General features: G+C 43.9%; 1 protein-coding gene and 1 long non-coding RNA gene across 5 annotated transcripts in view; one reads left to right on the top strand and one right to left on the bottom strand.

The window, feature by feature from the left end:
- Window positions 1-1,200: 1,200 nt before the first annotated feature.
- On the top strand, window positions 1,201-4,042 carry LOC121140178. Its single transcript, XR_005876985.1, has 3 exons — window positions 1,201-1,912; window positions 2,643-2,700; window positions 3,711-4,042. It is a non-coding gene; the product is annotated as an uncharacterized LOC121140178 (long non-coding RNA).
- Window positions 4,043-4,793: 751 nt separating this feature from the next.
- Map3k20 (mitogen-activated protein kinase kinase kinase 20) overlaps window positions 4,794-13,410 on the bottom strand; it is a 156,066-nt gene continuing 147,449 nt past the window's right edge. For all 4 annotated transcript variants that reach the window (XM_040745576.1, XM_040745578.1, XM_040745577.1 and 1 more), the window contains 4 exons: window positions 12,927-13,043; window positions 10,708-10,782; window positions 7,805-7,955; window positions 4,794-6,155 (listed from right to left, as the gene is read on the bottom strand). In XM_040745576.1, coding sequence (XP_040601510.1) covers window positions 5,455-6,155; window positions 7,805-7,955; window positions 10,708-10,782; window positions 12,927-13,043 — 1,044 coding nt within the window. In that variant the 3' untranslated portion in view covers window positions 4,794-5,454. The remainder of the gene's footprint in view (window positions 6,156-7,804; window positions 7,956-10,707; window positions 10,783-12,926; window positions 13,044-13,410) is intronic.

Here is a 13,410-nt window from a genome sequence, read left to right as displayed (position 1 = left end):
AACAGTGTACAGCAGATTAAAATTAGGCTCAAAATTAAATTGCTTACACATAGCAAAGGAGCCAGTTTGGACATCTTGACAATCAGCCACAACCAGCTGACAAATCTTGAATTGTCCTGATCAACACAAAACCTCATCAGTCTCAGCCAGAATGGACATTCTTAGAGAGAGGGCTTGGGACCTGGGACAGGAGAGGACCACTGTCAGGGGGGGTGGGGAGTGGAGGGTGGGGGGTAGGTTTTGTGCATGCCATACTTCCCATTCTTTGTCACTCCGGTGACAGGTAGTAACTGAAAACCTGCATCCAGAGTACTATACTAAGGGTACAAATTCAAACCAGAAAATGAGCCCAATTTCCTACAACGAGAAGAAGCATCATGCGAAAACCTGGCTGGCCTTTCCTTTGAAGGGACTCAGGACACCCAGAAGTGGCTCCTAGTAAATATGGCCAGAACATAACTGGTATCTCATCTTGGAGTTGTGCTCAGGGGCAGACTTATGTACAAGCTCACAAGAGATGGATGTATACGACATCAGAAAGGCAACTGTTTTAACACTAGATCTATTTTTTGGTTTGGAGACTCTGTTAATGACACTTAATGAGTATGTAATTAGAACAAGAGTTTAGAGGATTTGAAGGTTTGGTAGTCTGATTAATTATCATTCCATGCACTTAATAGGTTGAGTATTGTTTAAAAGCTGTATTGGTATCCAAGATATAATGATTAATATAGTATAGTATAATATGATATAACATGACCAAGTATAATCCTTGCTCAATGCAGCTAACAGCTTAGCCATGCAAGCAAATGCAGATAAACTTGGGGCTAATTCCAACAGAGAGGGAGATATATGTGACTGAGTAGCCAAGCGGTTCTGTGTGAATGCACAGGACAGGACAGAGTGACAGCCAGAGATTCTGGAACATTCTCTACAGAGAGGAGCATTTCAGCTGCAGGCTGAAGGCTGACTGTGGAAACAGGCTGCGGGGGGGGAGCGTATACAAAGTTTCCATGTTAACAGACAAAAAGGCGAATTTGTGTGGCTGAATGTGACGCCTGAATGGTTTCCTGAGGGCCTGAGGGAGTGCAATGCTGAAGAAGAGGGCCAGGAGCTTGGTCACATGATCAGCACCACCACAGCTGTGTACTTTGCAGACCAAGTGAATTCCTGGGTCACTTCGGGGAGGTAGTGGGGGCGCTTGTTGGTGAATACTGTTCTGCTAATGTGAGCTTTGAGAGGGCGGCCTGTGTGAAGGTTTCACTCAAGTCTTTTCTCTCAGGCAGACTCTGAGGGCCGAGAGAAACACAGCTTTGTTGGTGGGAACGGGACTTTTCCAATAGAGTGGAGTGAGAGAAACACCAGACATCAGTGCCGAATTTTAGTTGTGAATGAGCTGTAAGGCCAGAGAAGTCTTCAGTTTTTAAGTGTGTTGCCTTGACTGGGCATGGCCACTGGTTGGGCAAGAGGGCGGGAAAGAAGCCACTGACAGTAACTAATGTCTGGGAACTTTCTACCACGGATTTACCACACCAGTCATCTCATAAGGCAGCTGCAGAAATGGCAGGTGGACCACAGGAGCTAGGCCAAGGTCTAACGCTCTCATCTCCTCAGGGCAGCCAGGATTCCAGGTAGTTCTCAAATTCAACAACAGCAAGACATTGTTTAAGGCTCCTGAAGTGCAGTCTCTGTAATTTCAAAATTAATTGATGTTTCACCCTGGACAAGTTCACACAACTAAATCCTGGTAGCTCACGACAGCAGTTTCTGGAGCCAGAGTTCTGGAGCATACCACATCTGTACCGACTTGTCGAGGCGGAAGACTGTGTTAGAGAGACGGCTCCTGGGAAGCTCATACGTCATTTTGGGACCTCAGCGTTGGAAGAGCACAGTGAAATCAGAGTGCCTTGAGGTATGTCTAGGATGTTTTGACCCCGCCACCCTGAACTACTGGCTATTTTGACCACTCTGTTCTCACCCCAGGATATTTTGATTCTGTATTTATAGGCAATTAGATCAGTTATATAAATATTGAGAAGTGTTTCCGTCAAGACAAACACAGAGTGAACAGTTTTACCTTTTAATTTTTCTATGTAGTGTAACACCACTTTTATATTAACCGTGTGTGTGTGTGTGTGTGTGTGTGTGTGTGTGTGGTATGTACGTTGTGTGTGTGTGTGTGTGTGTGCACGTGCGCGGGCACGTACATGGCATGAGTGTGGAGGTCAGAGGATAATATCCAACAGTCAGTCTTCAATTTCCACCTCATTTTGAAGCAGAGTCTCTCTTATCTCTTTGCTTCCCTTTATTCTCTAGCCTGGCCAGCCCTGGAGTTTCTGGGTCATTCTCTGCTTCCCACCCCAGTAAGAACAACGAGTTTACAGCGCTGTCACATCAGGGTTTTGATGCAGGTTTTAGGGATCTGAGCACTGCTTGTCATGCTTGAGCAGCGACTACTTTATCCACGGAGCCATTTCCTGGGCTCTTTTCTATTAACTTTTTCCTTCATAGTGGTTTCCCCCATGGGCTTAATACATAAAGTTTACAAGGAATATTTTATGTATCAGAAAATTTCTTTTCATTTATATTTCAGCTTCTATTTTGCTCAGCTACAACTTATCACTGTCAATTATCTTTTGCAGGAAGTTCCTTAACCTGATTTCCTCGAGAAGCATTCCACATCTGTACCAACTTGCTCAGGTACCATATATTTCGGTCTTACGAAGCTTATAAACTATTTCGGTACCACAGCACTGGGAAAGGCACAGGGACGACAGAGTTCCCAGGTAGACTCCACTGACCTAAAGTTCACTGTCAATGATTTTGAGCACATTGCAGTTCCATTTTTCTCTAGAAGCTACGTTCACTGTGAATCAGATGAAAACAATCATTAGTCTGCTCACTTGTGAGTGCATCTATGTATGTGTCCTGTGGTGTGCTACACACCCTTAGTTCTTACCTAAAAATGTTCCTGTCTGCCTTAACCTGAGCCTCGTCCAGCTAAGAGACTTCCAGACTGTTGGAAAATTATTTGCTTTGTTTTCTGGCATTGAGAACTGAATCCAAGGCCTTATGGATGCTCAGCATGTAACTAAATCCTAGGCTGCTATTTTTTAAAATTCGGTCTTGGCAGTTATTTTGATGATGTATGTCTTGTTAATTCTTGTTCAGCTCTTAACTTTCATTCATCTTCTAACCTGGTGAATGATGTTTGATGACTAAGCATCGTTAAAGGGAGGGATGGAGGGAGGGAGAGGGAGAGGGAGAGGGAGAGAGAGAGAGAGAGAGAGAGAGAGAGAGAGAGAGAGAGAGAGAGAGAGAGAGAGAGAGAGAGAGAAGCCAGAAAAGCACATCTAACTCTTATTCCCTCTTTACAACCAAAAACCAGACTGCAGCTGTTCTTGTTTTGACTCTGACTGGAAGCATCTATGCTGACAAGTATTTTTCTATGAGACATTACAAAGTGGTCAGTTTGGTGGGCTGCTGCAGCAACTTTTTTTGTGCCACTGTACACAAGAAGGATGAGAACATGCAATCACTTTAGTGCCATTTTGGATTTTCTAACTCAGGATCCACAAAAGCAAGATGGTGGCAAGGACCATGACAGAAGCATGTCATTTGTATAGCACCTTTTAAACTGGAAGTGTTAATATTTACCCACCCTGTGTATTTGTTGTGCTAATTCATACAATACTTTGTATTCCTTTCAGAGTGACTGGTTCAAGACTGCATTAGCTATTTATCCAAGAATGTCCTGCCTATTTGGAAACGGCATATTAAGATAGCACTTTGCACAAGCCCTTTTTTGTTTAAACAGGAAGAAATGCCAAAGGGGTGGGGGGGGAGGAGAACTGGAAACAGGCTTTTCTTGATGTGAAGAATTCCAGTGGAGAAGACAGAGGCTTTAACAAGTTGTCCAGCCATGATGAAAATGAGCACCTCACACCCCCCAAACTGACCTTGATTTGCACACCCATTGCTCTACTTGCTAATAAGTACAAATGGTCAACAAAATTAAATTGCTGAACCAATGGTTAGACCATGACAGTTTTCCGAGTGAACGAAAGTCATTTCCTACCATCTTGACTTTAATGCTATAAAAATCCTCGACAATCCCAGCAGATCCCAAGTACTGCACTGAAGCGTATACATATGGTGAAGCCTACTTTCTTTAATACAAGAAGAGAATTCAACCCTATGGAATGCTCACGAGTCATCTGGGTTCCTACAGGGCAGACCCAAGGGCACTTAGTGTTTAGTACCAGTGAAGGTTGAACAGAATCTTAGCATATTGAGAGTAACGTTTGTCTGTTTGACACATGACAGGTTTGTTGCCAACCTGACTTTCTGACTTGAGCAACAGGAAGCATTTCACAGTGCTTCATTCAAATCCCATCCTCCTTTCCTATGTGTCACAAGCTTCCTGCTCTAGACTACACACAGCCTCCTCTTAACTCCCAGCTGCTATGCATAAGCTTGCTGCAAGACTGGTGTTTACTGGCTTCTCTAACAAGGCTAACGGTAATTTCTCTGGCTTTTAGCTTGAGATGGTATTATCTTGCCCCATCTGGTTGTGTTTTTAAATTTTTTTCCCCAGAATTTAGAGTCTGACATCCCAAGGATGCTATATGGACTGTCTTCCCTTTCTTTGTTCCTTCTATGGTGAAGGTAGAAAATAATGCTCAACTAGAGTCCAGGGAGCTCAGGAAAAGAACCAGCCACAAAACCCCAGGCCATTTAGACCTTTTGTTGGATGAACCTTAATGAATGAGATAAACACCATACAATCAACATTAACCTCAGTAATCTTTTTTATTACCTAAAAATGACAATCCAAATCACTTCGATTCTGACCATGACAGAAACATGAATAACTCACTAAAATAAATACTAATGGGGTTGAGATGAGTGAGGCATTGACTTGGGCACAAAATTTGGGGAGGCATTTTTAAAAAAATTTCCTCAGCAATCAAGATAAACGGTATTTTATCGCAGTCGTTAAAAATAATCAATCAAAAAATTCATGATGAACAAAATACCCAAATTTTAAATAAAGTATCAGCCACAGTGTCTTGCTGAGCCATCTTGGAACCTCAGATGAAAGAGAAAATAAGACAAATCCCGTTTTCATCTAGAAATGTGGTTTTTCTGTGGCCCCCACCAGCTTTATCCTAGTTCCAAGTCTGCTAAGGAGAATGTGCCCAGCGTGGAATAAAATGGCACAGCCCTTCCCGCTTCAATATTAATCCAGGGGGACGAAATATGGGCAGGTATTGTCAAGTCTAATCGCCACTACTAGTCAACCAAGGACGATAATTGCGGCCCTGCTTTGGTTGTCCTTCCAATTAAAAGGTGTTTCCAAACTAGTCTTTTTGGTCCCTGGAATCTGAAGATGTCTCGCTACCAAAAGTCCACTGCAGAACCGGCTTGGAAAAACCGATCTGACTGAAGCCATCAAAAGTTCCTCCGCCCGCGGTAGTTGCCCCTCATTCTCTCCTTGCTAGTTTTGGCCGGAAGTTGCCTGTGAGTCTTCTTCCGGTACTCCACTTTAGTCCAGCCCCCTTCGCTCACCCTGCTCTCCTCTTCGCTTGCTCTGGAGACAGCCTCGGGGTGTAGAGGCATCCCGGGGATGGTCCTGGGCACACGACGGTCGTTCGCGTTCTTCTTGAAGTCAGGGGACTGATGAGTGTTCAGCGCTGACTGGGGAAGCCTGTAGAACTTTCCAGAATACCTTTCTCGCGAAGGGGCAGAATGCTGACTTCTCCCACCGTACCTTGCCCTGGGGGAAGAGTTGAGGGATACACTCCCGCGGCCGTATTTGTTTCTGCTGCGGTCTGAGTAGCGGCCCCTCTCGGAGGAGCTGTCGGTGTTGAGGCTGGAGAAGCCGCTGTCCCTGGAGTTGAGGTGCAAGGAGGAGAAGTTTTTGGTCAGCCCGTACTGGGTCGGGGAGGAGCTCCTGGAAGGGTTGATGGGTGTGATCTGCTGGTACTTCACGGGCGTCTGGGTCCGTCTCACCGCGGCGGCATAGGAATCCTGGTTGGCAAAGTATGGGAAGAAAGGGGACCCCAGGATGGGGTTGCTCTGGGAACGCTGTAGAGAAGTGTGGGATGCAATCTGCCGCAAGCGCAGGGTGTCTAACCACTGGCAGTCCGCACCTGCAGGGGAAATGGAAATGAGCATCTTCCATGCCACAAGGCTGAATGCCTAATTCACAAGCCTGGCTCAGGAAATCAGTCTCAAGGCTGCTTGGGGGCGTGCCAAGCATTACTAGTCATGCAAGTTCCAGGCTAGGTATGTAGACCTTTGTCTTGGCTACCACGAACCCTTGGGGGGAAAGGTAAATTGTCATTATGAATATGTAACGTGGCTGGTATTTTCCTGTTTCTGCTGCCATAATTCTAACTGTGTTAGGAACTTCACCTACAAGGAACGATACACCACCACAGACCGTCTTCCCGAACTGCTACTTCTCTACAGTTTTAGCTTCTAAGAGGCCTGAGTTTGAGCTCCTGTCTGCAGGGATGCGTGTCAATGGAAGCTGGGCCTCTTCTGCCCATGACGTACACGCATGTGCCAGCAAAGGACATAGTGTTGTCCTGCCCAAAGCAGAACCGGGGCGGGGTAGCCTGCTGGATTTCGGAAGGCTGTTGTAGTAAGTATGAGCGCAGGTCAGGACTGACACCTGGCGCTCTCCCGACATCACTGTGTTTATAGGCTAGCCAGACACAGCAGCGAGGCCGTGGGCAAAGCCGGCACATTCGGTATGGCAGAGAGGAAAGGAAGAGGTCATCCCTTGAGATTTCATAGCCAAACTTATTTGTCGTACTGCCTCCAGAGCCTACATCCCTTTTAGTGATGGAAGACAATGTATTTTATTTATTTAAATCAGTGTCTGAGGAATTTGGAGGGTCCCTTAAAATGCAGACGGCGTGTTCTGGCCTAGGATATCTGACTGGCTCGTCTGGAGATGGGTGGAAGGGTGTGCATCTCTGACAGGGTCACAGAGGATCCTGCAGGACCACACTGAGACTCACTGAGGTAAGCCAGGTGAAACTGGGTTTCTGCTACTGGCAGGTGCGAAGGGGGGCGCCTGATCTAGCAGGTGACTTCGGTCTTCACATCACAGTGGGAGAGCGAGTAAAAGGAGGGTGGAGGCAGACGAGGGGAAACCGGAGGAAGCCGGACACAGCTCTCCAGAGGAAGTGGTCTGGAGCAATTCTGGCAGGAAGTGGAGGGGGCTGATTTTTTTCAGTGCACACTCTTAAAGAAAGAGTAATTTACTGTTTCTTAAGGATTCTGCTTAGAAGATGTGTATGAAAACAGTTCCAGGCCAGCCAGGGGCACATAAGATTCTGCCAAAATGAGAAAGAAAAGGCAAGAAGTGCTGGTGCTAGCCGTGGCTTTGTAGGAATGTGAGCTAGCAGACTCACATCTTTATTTACAGATACACTTATAGAACCTAGACAAGCAGCCTTCCCGTCTCTGCAATGTAATGTAACTACTTTTCATCATTACGGTCATCCAGATATTAAATTTGTACAATGTGATCACATCTATGTCTATAAATACAACTCTCTCATCTATTTATAAAACCAACATTATGGGGTCAACATGATCAAAGTACATTGTACATATGTATGACATTCTCAAAGAATTAGGAAAAACTCTGAAAAAACAATATGGCAAAACTGAAGAGGGAAGCACTATGTTAGACATCTGTGATGCCTGCTGCCTTCTGCCATGGGAATGCCATAACTAACATTCGTGACTCAGGCACACGAGCTGTACTTGGGCGCTAACTTACTTGAGTCAGATCTGCTGCCAGCGTTGCCGTCCGAGTTGGAGAATACAGTCTGAATGGCAAGCTGGACTGCTTTCACTTCATCCTGAGGCTTCGTTCTACTCCACTGAATCGAGTGGACATGCTTAGTGAGTTTTGGGGTCCTAACATCACTCTGTTAAAAAAAGTTCAGGAAACCCACGATCATTCATATATTTGTGAAATGGGAGGGAAAATGCATGTTATGTCATTTGCCTAAATTAGTGAATTTGGATAAAAAGAACATTTTAACCACACTTCCCATAATGAACTCTATACTTTCTTTTTTTTCCTTCTTCCTTCCTCTCTTTCCCCGTCCTATAACCCTTTCTACTTATTATATTACCTTATTATATTACAGTATTTAAAATAGGTAAGATACTTTCTTGACTAAGTGAGCACTGACCACCGTTTCACTTAAGTGTGCCTTTGGCCCAAGGGCCCTGGGAGACACACAGGAATCAGAAGGAAGTGCGGCGGCCACAGGGTGGGTGCAGGTGAGCAGGTGCACAGTGAGGCGGGATGGAGAGTGAGGAAATCCAGTATCAGGAGAGGACAGCAGGTTAAGAAGACAGTCTTATCCTGAAAAGCCCTCATCACCAGACACACCTTAGGGTACCAACTCTAGCTCAGCACAACACAAGGCAGCAATCTCTAGGATTCAATACAGTTATGAAAGTATGTCTTTAGTGGTGCACACCTTTAATCCCAGCACTCGGGAGGCAGAGGCAGATGGATCACTGGGAGTTCAAGGCCAGCCTGGTCTACATAGCAAGTTGGAGACCAAACAGGGTTACATAGAAAGATCTTGTCTCAAAAAAGAAGGGGAGGAAGAAGAGAGAAAGGGAAAAAATGTCTTTAAAAACTGGAAAATGAGAAATGTAGAGGTGGCTTATTATCATGGAGTCTAAGGGAGAGGAAAAGAAGAAGAAAATGAGAGGGAGGAAAGGGAAGAAAGAGGGGAGGCGGAGGGGAGGAGAGGAAGGGCAGCAAGAAGCAGGGTGTGGCATGTCTGCAGCAGACGGAGCTGGAGTCCGGTGCTCTAACTGCCTGGCTAAAAGGGGGCTTTTCCTGGGAGGCGAGGGCCTGTCACCAATTGCCTTGCAGGCTATCTAGTGAGGTTGACAAGGCTGGGTCTCCGACTCTAAAAGGCTAGAGTGTGATAACTCAGGAAACCATCTCAAGGCAGCAGCATGCAAAATCCAGTCTAAGGGAGACTTCCCGCATCTTACTGCAGCCGCCCTGAGGGTCCCAGGCCAGGGGACCAGGGAAGAGACACTGTTTCCAGAGGGGAGACATGGGTGTGAGCACATCAGCTGCCACTGAGTACCCCAGAGCCTTTTTTCCCTCCCAGCCTGCTTCCCCACTGCCAGATGAAGAAAGCCATTGCCCATCTTTCAGGATTTACCTGAGGTCTGGAGACGAGGCAGGTGTACTTGCCTCTTACAGTCCCTGGTTTATGGTGAATCCTTAACAAAACTGCCTTAAATTAATGAAAGATACACATGCCCTACCAATGGAAGATACACACTAGTGTCTTCGAGTGCCCCCAACTCTGTGCACCCCTCCGGCCTGTGCCTCATGAGAGTCCTGCCTTCCGAGGGTCAATGTCCCACCAGTCACGGAGACTTTGTTAACTTTTACAAAGTTATCAGAATCAAATACATTTTGAATAGAGTTGAAATGTATTTGCAGAGAGATGTATTTTTATTATACTAAACACGGATTTTTAAAAAAAATGGTAAAAGGAGCCGGGTGTTGGTGGCGCACGTCTTTAATCCCAGCAGAGGCAGAGGCAGGCGGATCTCTGTGAGTTCGAGGCCAGCCTGGTCTACAGAGCGAGTTCCAGGACAGCCTCCAAAACAATACAGAGAAACCCTGTCTCAAAAAACCAAAATAAAATAAAATAAAAAAGGTAAAAGGTATTAGTAACTGTGATGTATTATTGTCCAGAAGATTTTTACAACAAAAATCAGACTCTAAGGCTTAAAATGGCTCCCCTGACTTTCTGCTTACAGTGAGTCCTTACTGGGATCCCCAATCTGACCTTGCCTACCTGTCTGGCTTCATCATTGTTCTCTACCTCGTAGGGACTTCACTTGATGTTTGTATGCCTGTTCTCTGGCCACACAACCAACCATCCCAAGCTACTGTTCATTTCCACTTGTCACTCTCTGACACTAATAGAGTGACTGGGCTACTCTCTACCCATCAGCAGGTAGACAGGTACCTGTGTACATTTTAATAGCATTTTTTCTTTTAAAAAAGATTTATTTACTTATGTATACCTGAGTGCTCTCTCTGCATGTACAAGTTTATGTCAGAAGAGGGCATCTGATCCTACTATAGGTGGTTGTGAGCCACCATGTGGTTGCTGGGAATTTGAACCCAGGTCTTTGGAAGAGCAGTCGGTGCTGTTAATCACTGAGCCATCTCTCCAGGCCCCATGTTTTTTTTTTTTTCCTAATGTAAGTTTTTCTTTATTTTCATGAAAACTTGATAGAATCTATTAATTTGGCGATAACAATAAACTCCCCAGGTGGTCACAGGGGTATGTGCTGGTCTTTTGAACAATCATTGATCTCCTCCCCTGAACTCTTACTTCCAAGTGAGTTCCGCTCACTTTTTACATTACTAGGTGGGATGTACAAAGTGTTCAGTTGATGGATATCTAATGAGAGTATAGGTGAGGCGTTGCCCCAAATTCTATCATGTTATTTTCCTTCCTAACACTTAGAGAAATTGCATTCATCTTTGTTTATGCACGCCGGTATATAATTTCCCTTCCAATAAAGCCACACACTAACCTGTAAGCACTCAGAGAGACCAGACAAATCCCTGCTCACTAACAGAGGCTGAAACTCTAGTCTCTGCCTTCAGGGGCTTACCTCATACGTGACCGTGCACTCCACAGTTTGATCCGCCATTATTCCTACGATCCACTTCTCCATTACAAATGGTGGCTGAAACACAGATGTTAGGATGGCATAGTATCAGAAGACAGCCTGGACTGCTATGTGTCATTGAGGCCAGTTGTGCCATATACAATTTGCAAACAGGGACAGAATATCAGATTATCATAAATTCATGCTGGTTAATAACACACTTGTATTTTGGGCTTTGCTGTTTTTATACATTTGTAATCAATGTCTTCGAATGATGGGATTAATTGTGTGCACATCCTACTGATGGGAGATGGTAGTCCTGATCTCCTATGGTTTTCTGTGTTTTTTTCTAGGGTTTGACTGTGTAGTCTTGGCGTAGAGTTAGTTGATGATCCTGCCTTAGCCTCCCAAGTATTGGGATCATAGCTGTACTACCATGTTGGTCCTCAGTCCTCTCAATCCTTTCAGTAGGTTGTTAATTCATGCCAATGTTTGAAACAGTAGCCAAAAGCTTCCTCAACATTAAGATAAAGTCAAGACAACATGGGAGGTCCCAGAAGTGTCTTCCTTGAGTGTAAGCAGTAGCTAGTATAGTGTCACTCAGCTCTCCGTCTGCCAATCTATCATGCCAAGAGGCTTGTACCAATAAAGACAGTGTGTTTTTATTTTTCCACCGTATTAAGACAAATCTAGTGAAGCCCATATTTTTGATCTTTTGCTAATTCTGATAATTTTTTTTTTCATTTTCTTCTCATTTCCTTATCCTTCCAGGTTGGATCTGCAAAACAATGAATGACTGTTTATAAGTTGGGTATATACTATAAGAGAGATCTAACCGGTCTGGTTTTATTTAATGAACACTGTTATTGTTTCTATTGCTTTTATAAGGTTCTATAAACTTTGAGTGACCTTTCCAATCCTATTTTTCCTGTTATCCTCATTAATGTGTGTGTGGTTTTGCATTGAAGCATGATGGCAGAAACATTCAGTTCTACAATTGCACTGTATTATTTTTGCACTGAGCAAATTCCTTCTTATGGTAAGCAATGACTTTATCTTCTTAAGGACGTGGAAGCAAGGGGACAACTGTGGCAACTGGAGAGGACAGAACTGGGACCCCGGGGAGAGAACCTATCCTTTCTAGACATTAAAACACAATATGTCCCCACAACGTAAGGAAACATTAAACCTAGCCATAGCCTTATGTTAAGTGAGTAATGTTATGGAAGTGAATCCCAGTAACAATGAGGATTCCAACAATGAATTCCAAACTATCTTCTTGATGAATCTACTCATAAGTTGAATCTACTTGATCATTCAGCCATTTTACGTCTGTGCAGAGAACACTGAAGTCAAATGTCATGACTTTGTAGTCTCATTTTGTTTCCTACTTGTGTCTGTACTCTGGTTCTTTGCAAAAAGCTCCATTTTCTTGCCTAAAACTCAGTGCACAGTTAGGTTAGTCATGGACCGCGTTGACGGTTACTTGAGGTCAGGATGGCCATCCTACTGACATGTGCTTTATCTGAGGCAGTAGATCTACCACTCAAATCTTACACTTTTTTTCTAGTGTGGTTGGGAAAACAACTGAATTCTTTCCGTTCTGAGGAGCAAGTTAAGCATTTCTGTTGGATTTTTTTTTCAGGGTTCCCAGTGACTCTTGACTAGTACCTTGCTCTCCAAATACTCAAGAAACTTCTGGCATGAACTTTCAAAAGCTACAAAGCAGCAGCACATGTCCCTCAAACAGCCTTATCTCAATTCTTCTAGAAACTGGGTAGAGTGGGCTGGGGATGCAGCTCAGGGGTAGCGCGCCACTGTCCAGCATGCACATCGCCAGCAGTGAAGGTGAAAAACTGAAGTCTTCATCATCACAAGCCTTTACTTCAAAGTTTAGCTCAATCCAGCTTGAAGTAAATATTTTCATTGATAACATTTTCTTTAATAAATGATAAAGTATCAAGATATGCAGCATTAAAAAAACCTTAAATGATGACTTTTCTTGTTTGCAGTGCTTTTTAGTTCACACAGCATAAGTGGGATTTTAACAAAAAAAATTATTCTCTCAATCTGCTAAATAAAATGTGCCTTCCAAGAGGCAGCTTGAGGCTGAGCTGATGTGAGCATCCAGGAGCACAAAAGCCCACTGCTGGGGTATTCTAATGTTTTTGTTTGATATCTGTGAATTCAAAAGAGCTTTTAAGCTGTAAATAGACCCTTACCTTTGTCATCTTTAGAATCTCTGCATCAGGGAGGCTTGTGTTGAAAGTCACATCTTTTATGTAGGTTATTGCAATTTCATCCCCATCCATCTCCATATACATTTTCCATTTACAATCCTGGAATTAAAAGCAAAATTACAGAACTGTGAACCATTTTTTTGTTTAGTGTTTTATAACACATAAAGTATTCTAAAACGAAGTAGTGTGGGAGTGTTTCATTTTTCCTTTTTTAAAAGAGGACATGAAATTAGATCCTTTTGTATATCTGATAACCGCCAGTTGGCGCAGCCTTGAGACATGATTGACCAGTTGAAGTGTTTTGTTATAGGAGTCGCAAGCTTAAAATTCTAAAGGGGCCAGGCAGAAAATAAATATGAGTAAACCCAGACAATTACATTATGGAATCCATATAATGTACATATTAAATATTACAAGGATATTTTATCATTGGTATAAAAACATATTCCTCCTTTTTCTTTTATGA

The sequence above is a fragment of the Mesocricetus auratus genome, unplaced genomic scaffold (assembly GCF_017639785.1).
Source record: "Mesocricetus auratus isolate SY011 unplaced genomic scaffold, BCM_Maur_2.0 Super-Scaffold_100004, whole genome shotgun sequence".
In the NCBI taxonomy this organism is placed as follows: Eukaryota; Metazoa; Chordata; class Mammalia; order Rodentia; family Cricetidae; genus Mesocricetus; species Mesocricetus auratus.
The sequence above is the reverse complement of the archived record's forward strand: the minus strand, read 5'-3'. Positions and strand labels throughout refer to the sequence as shown.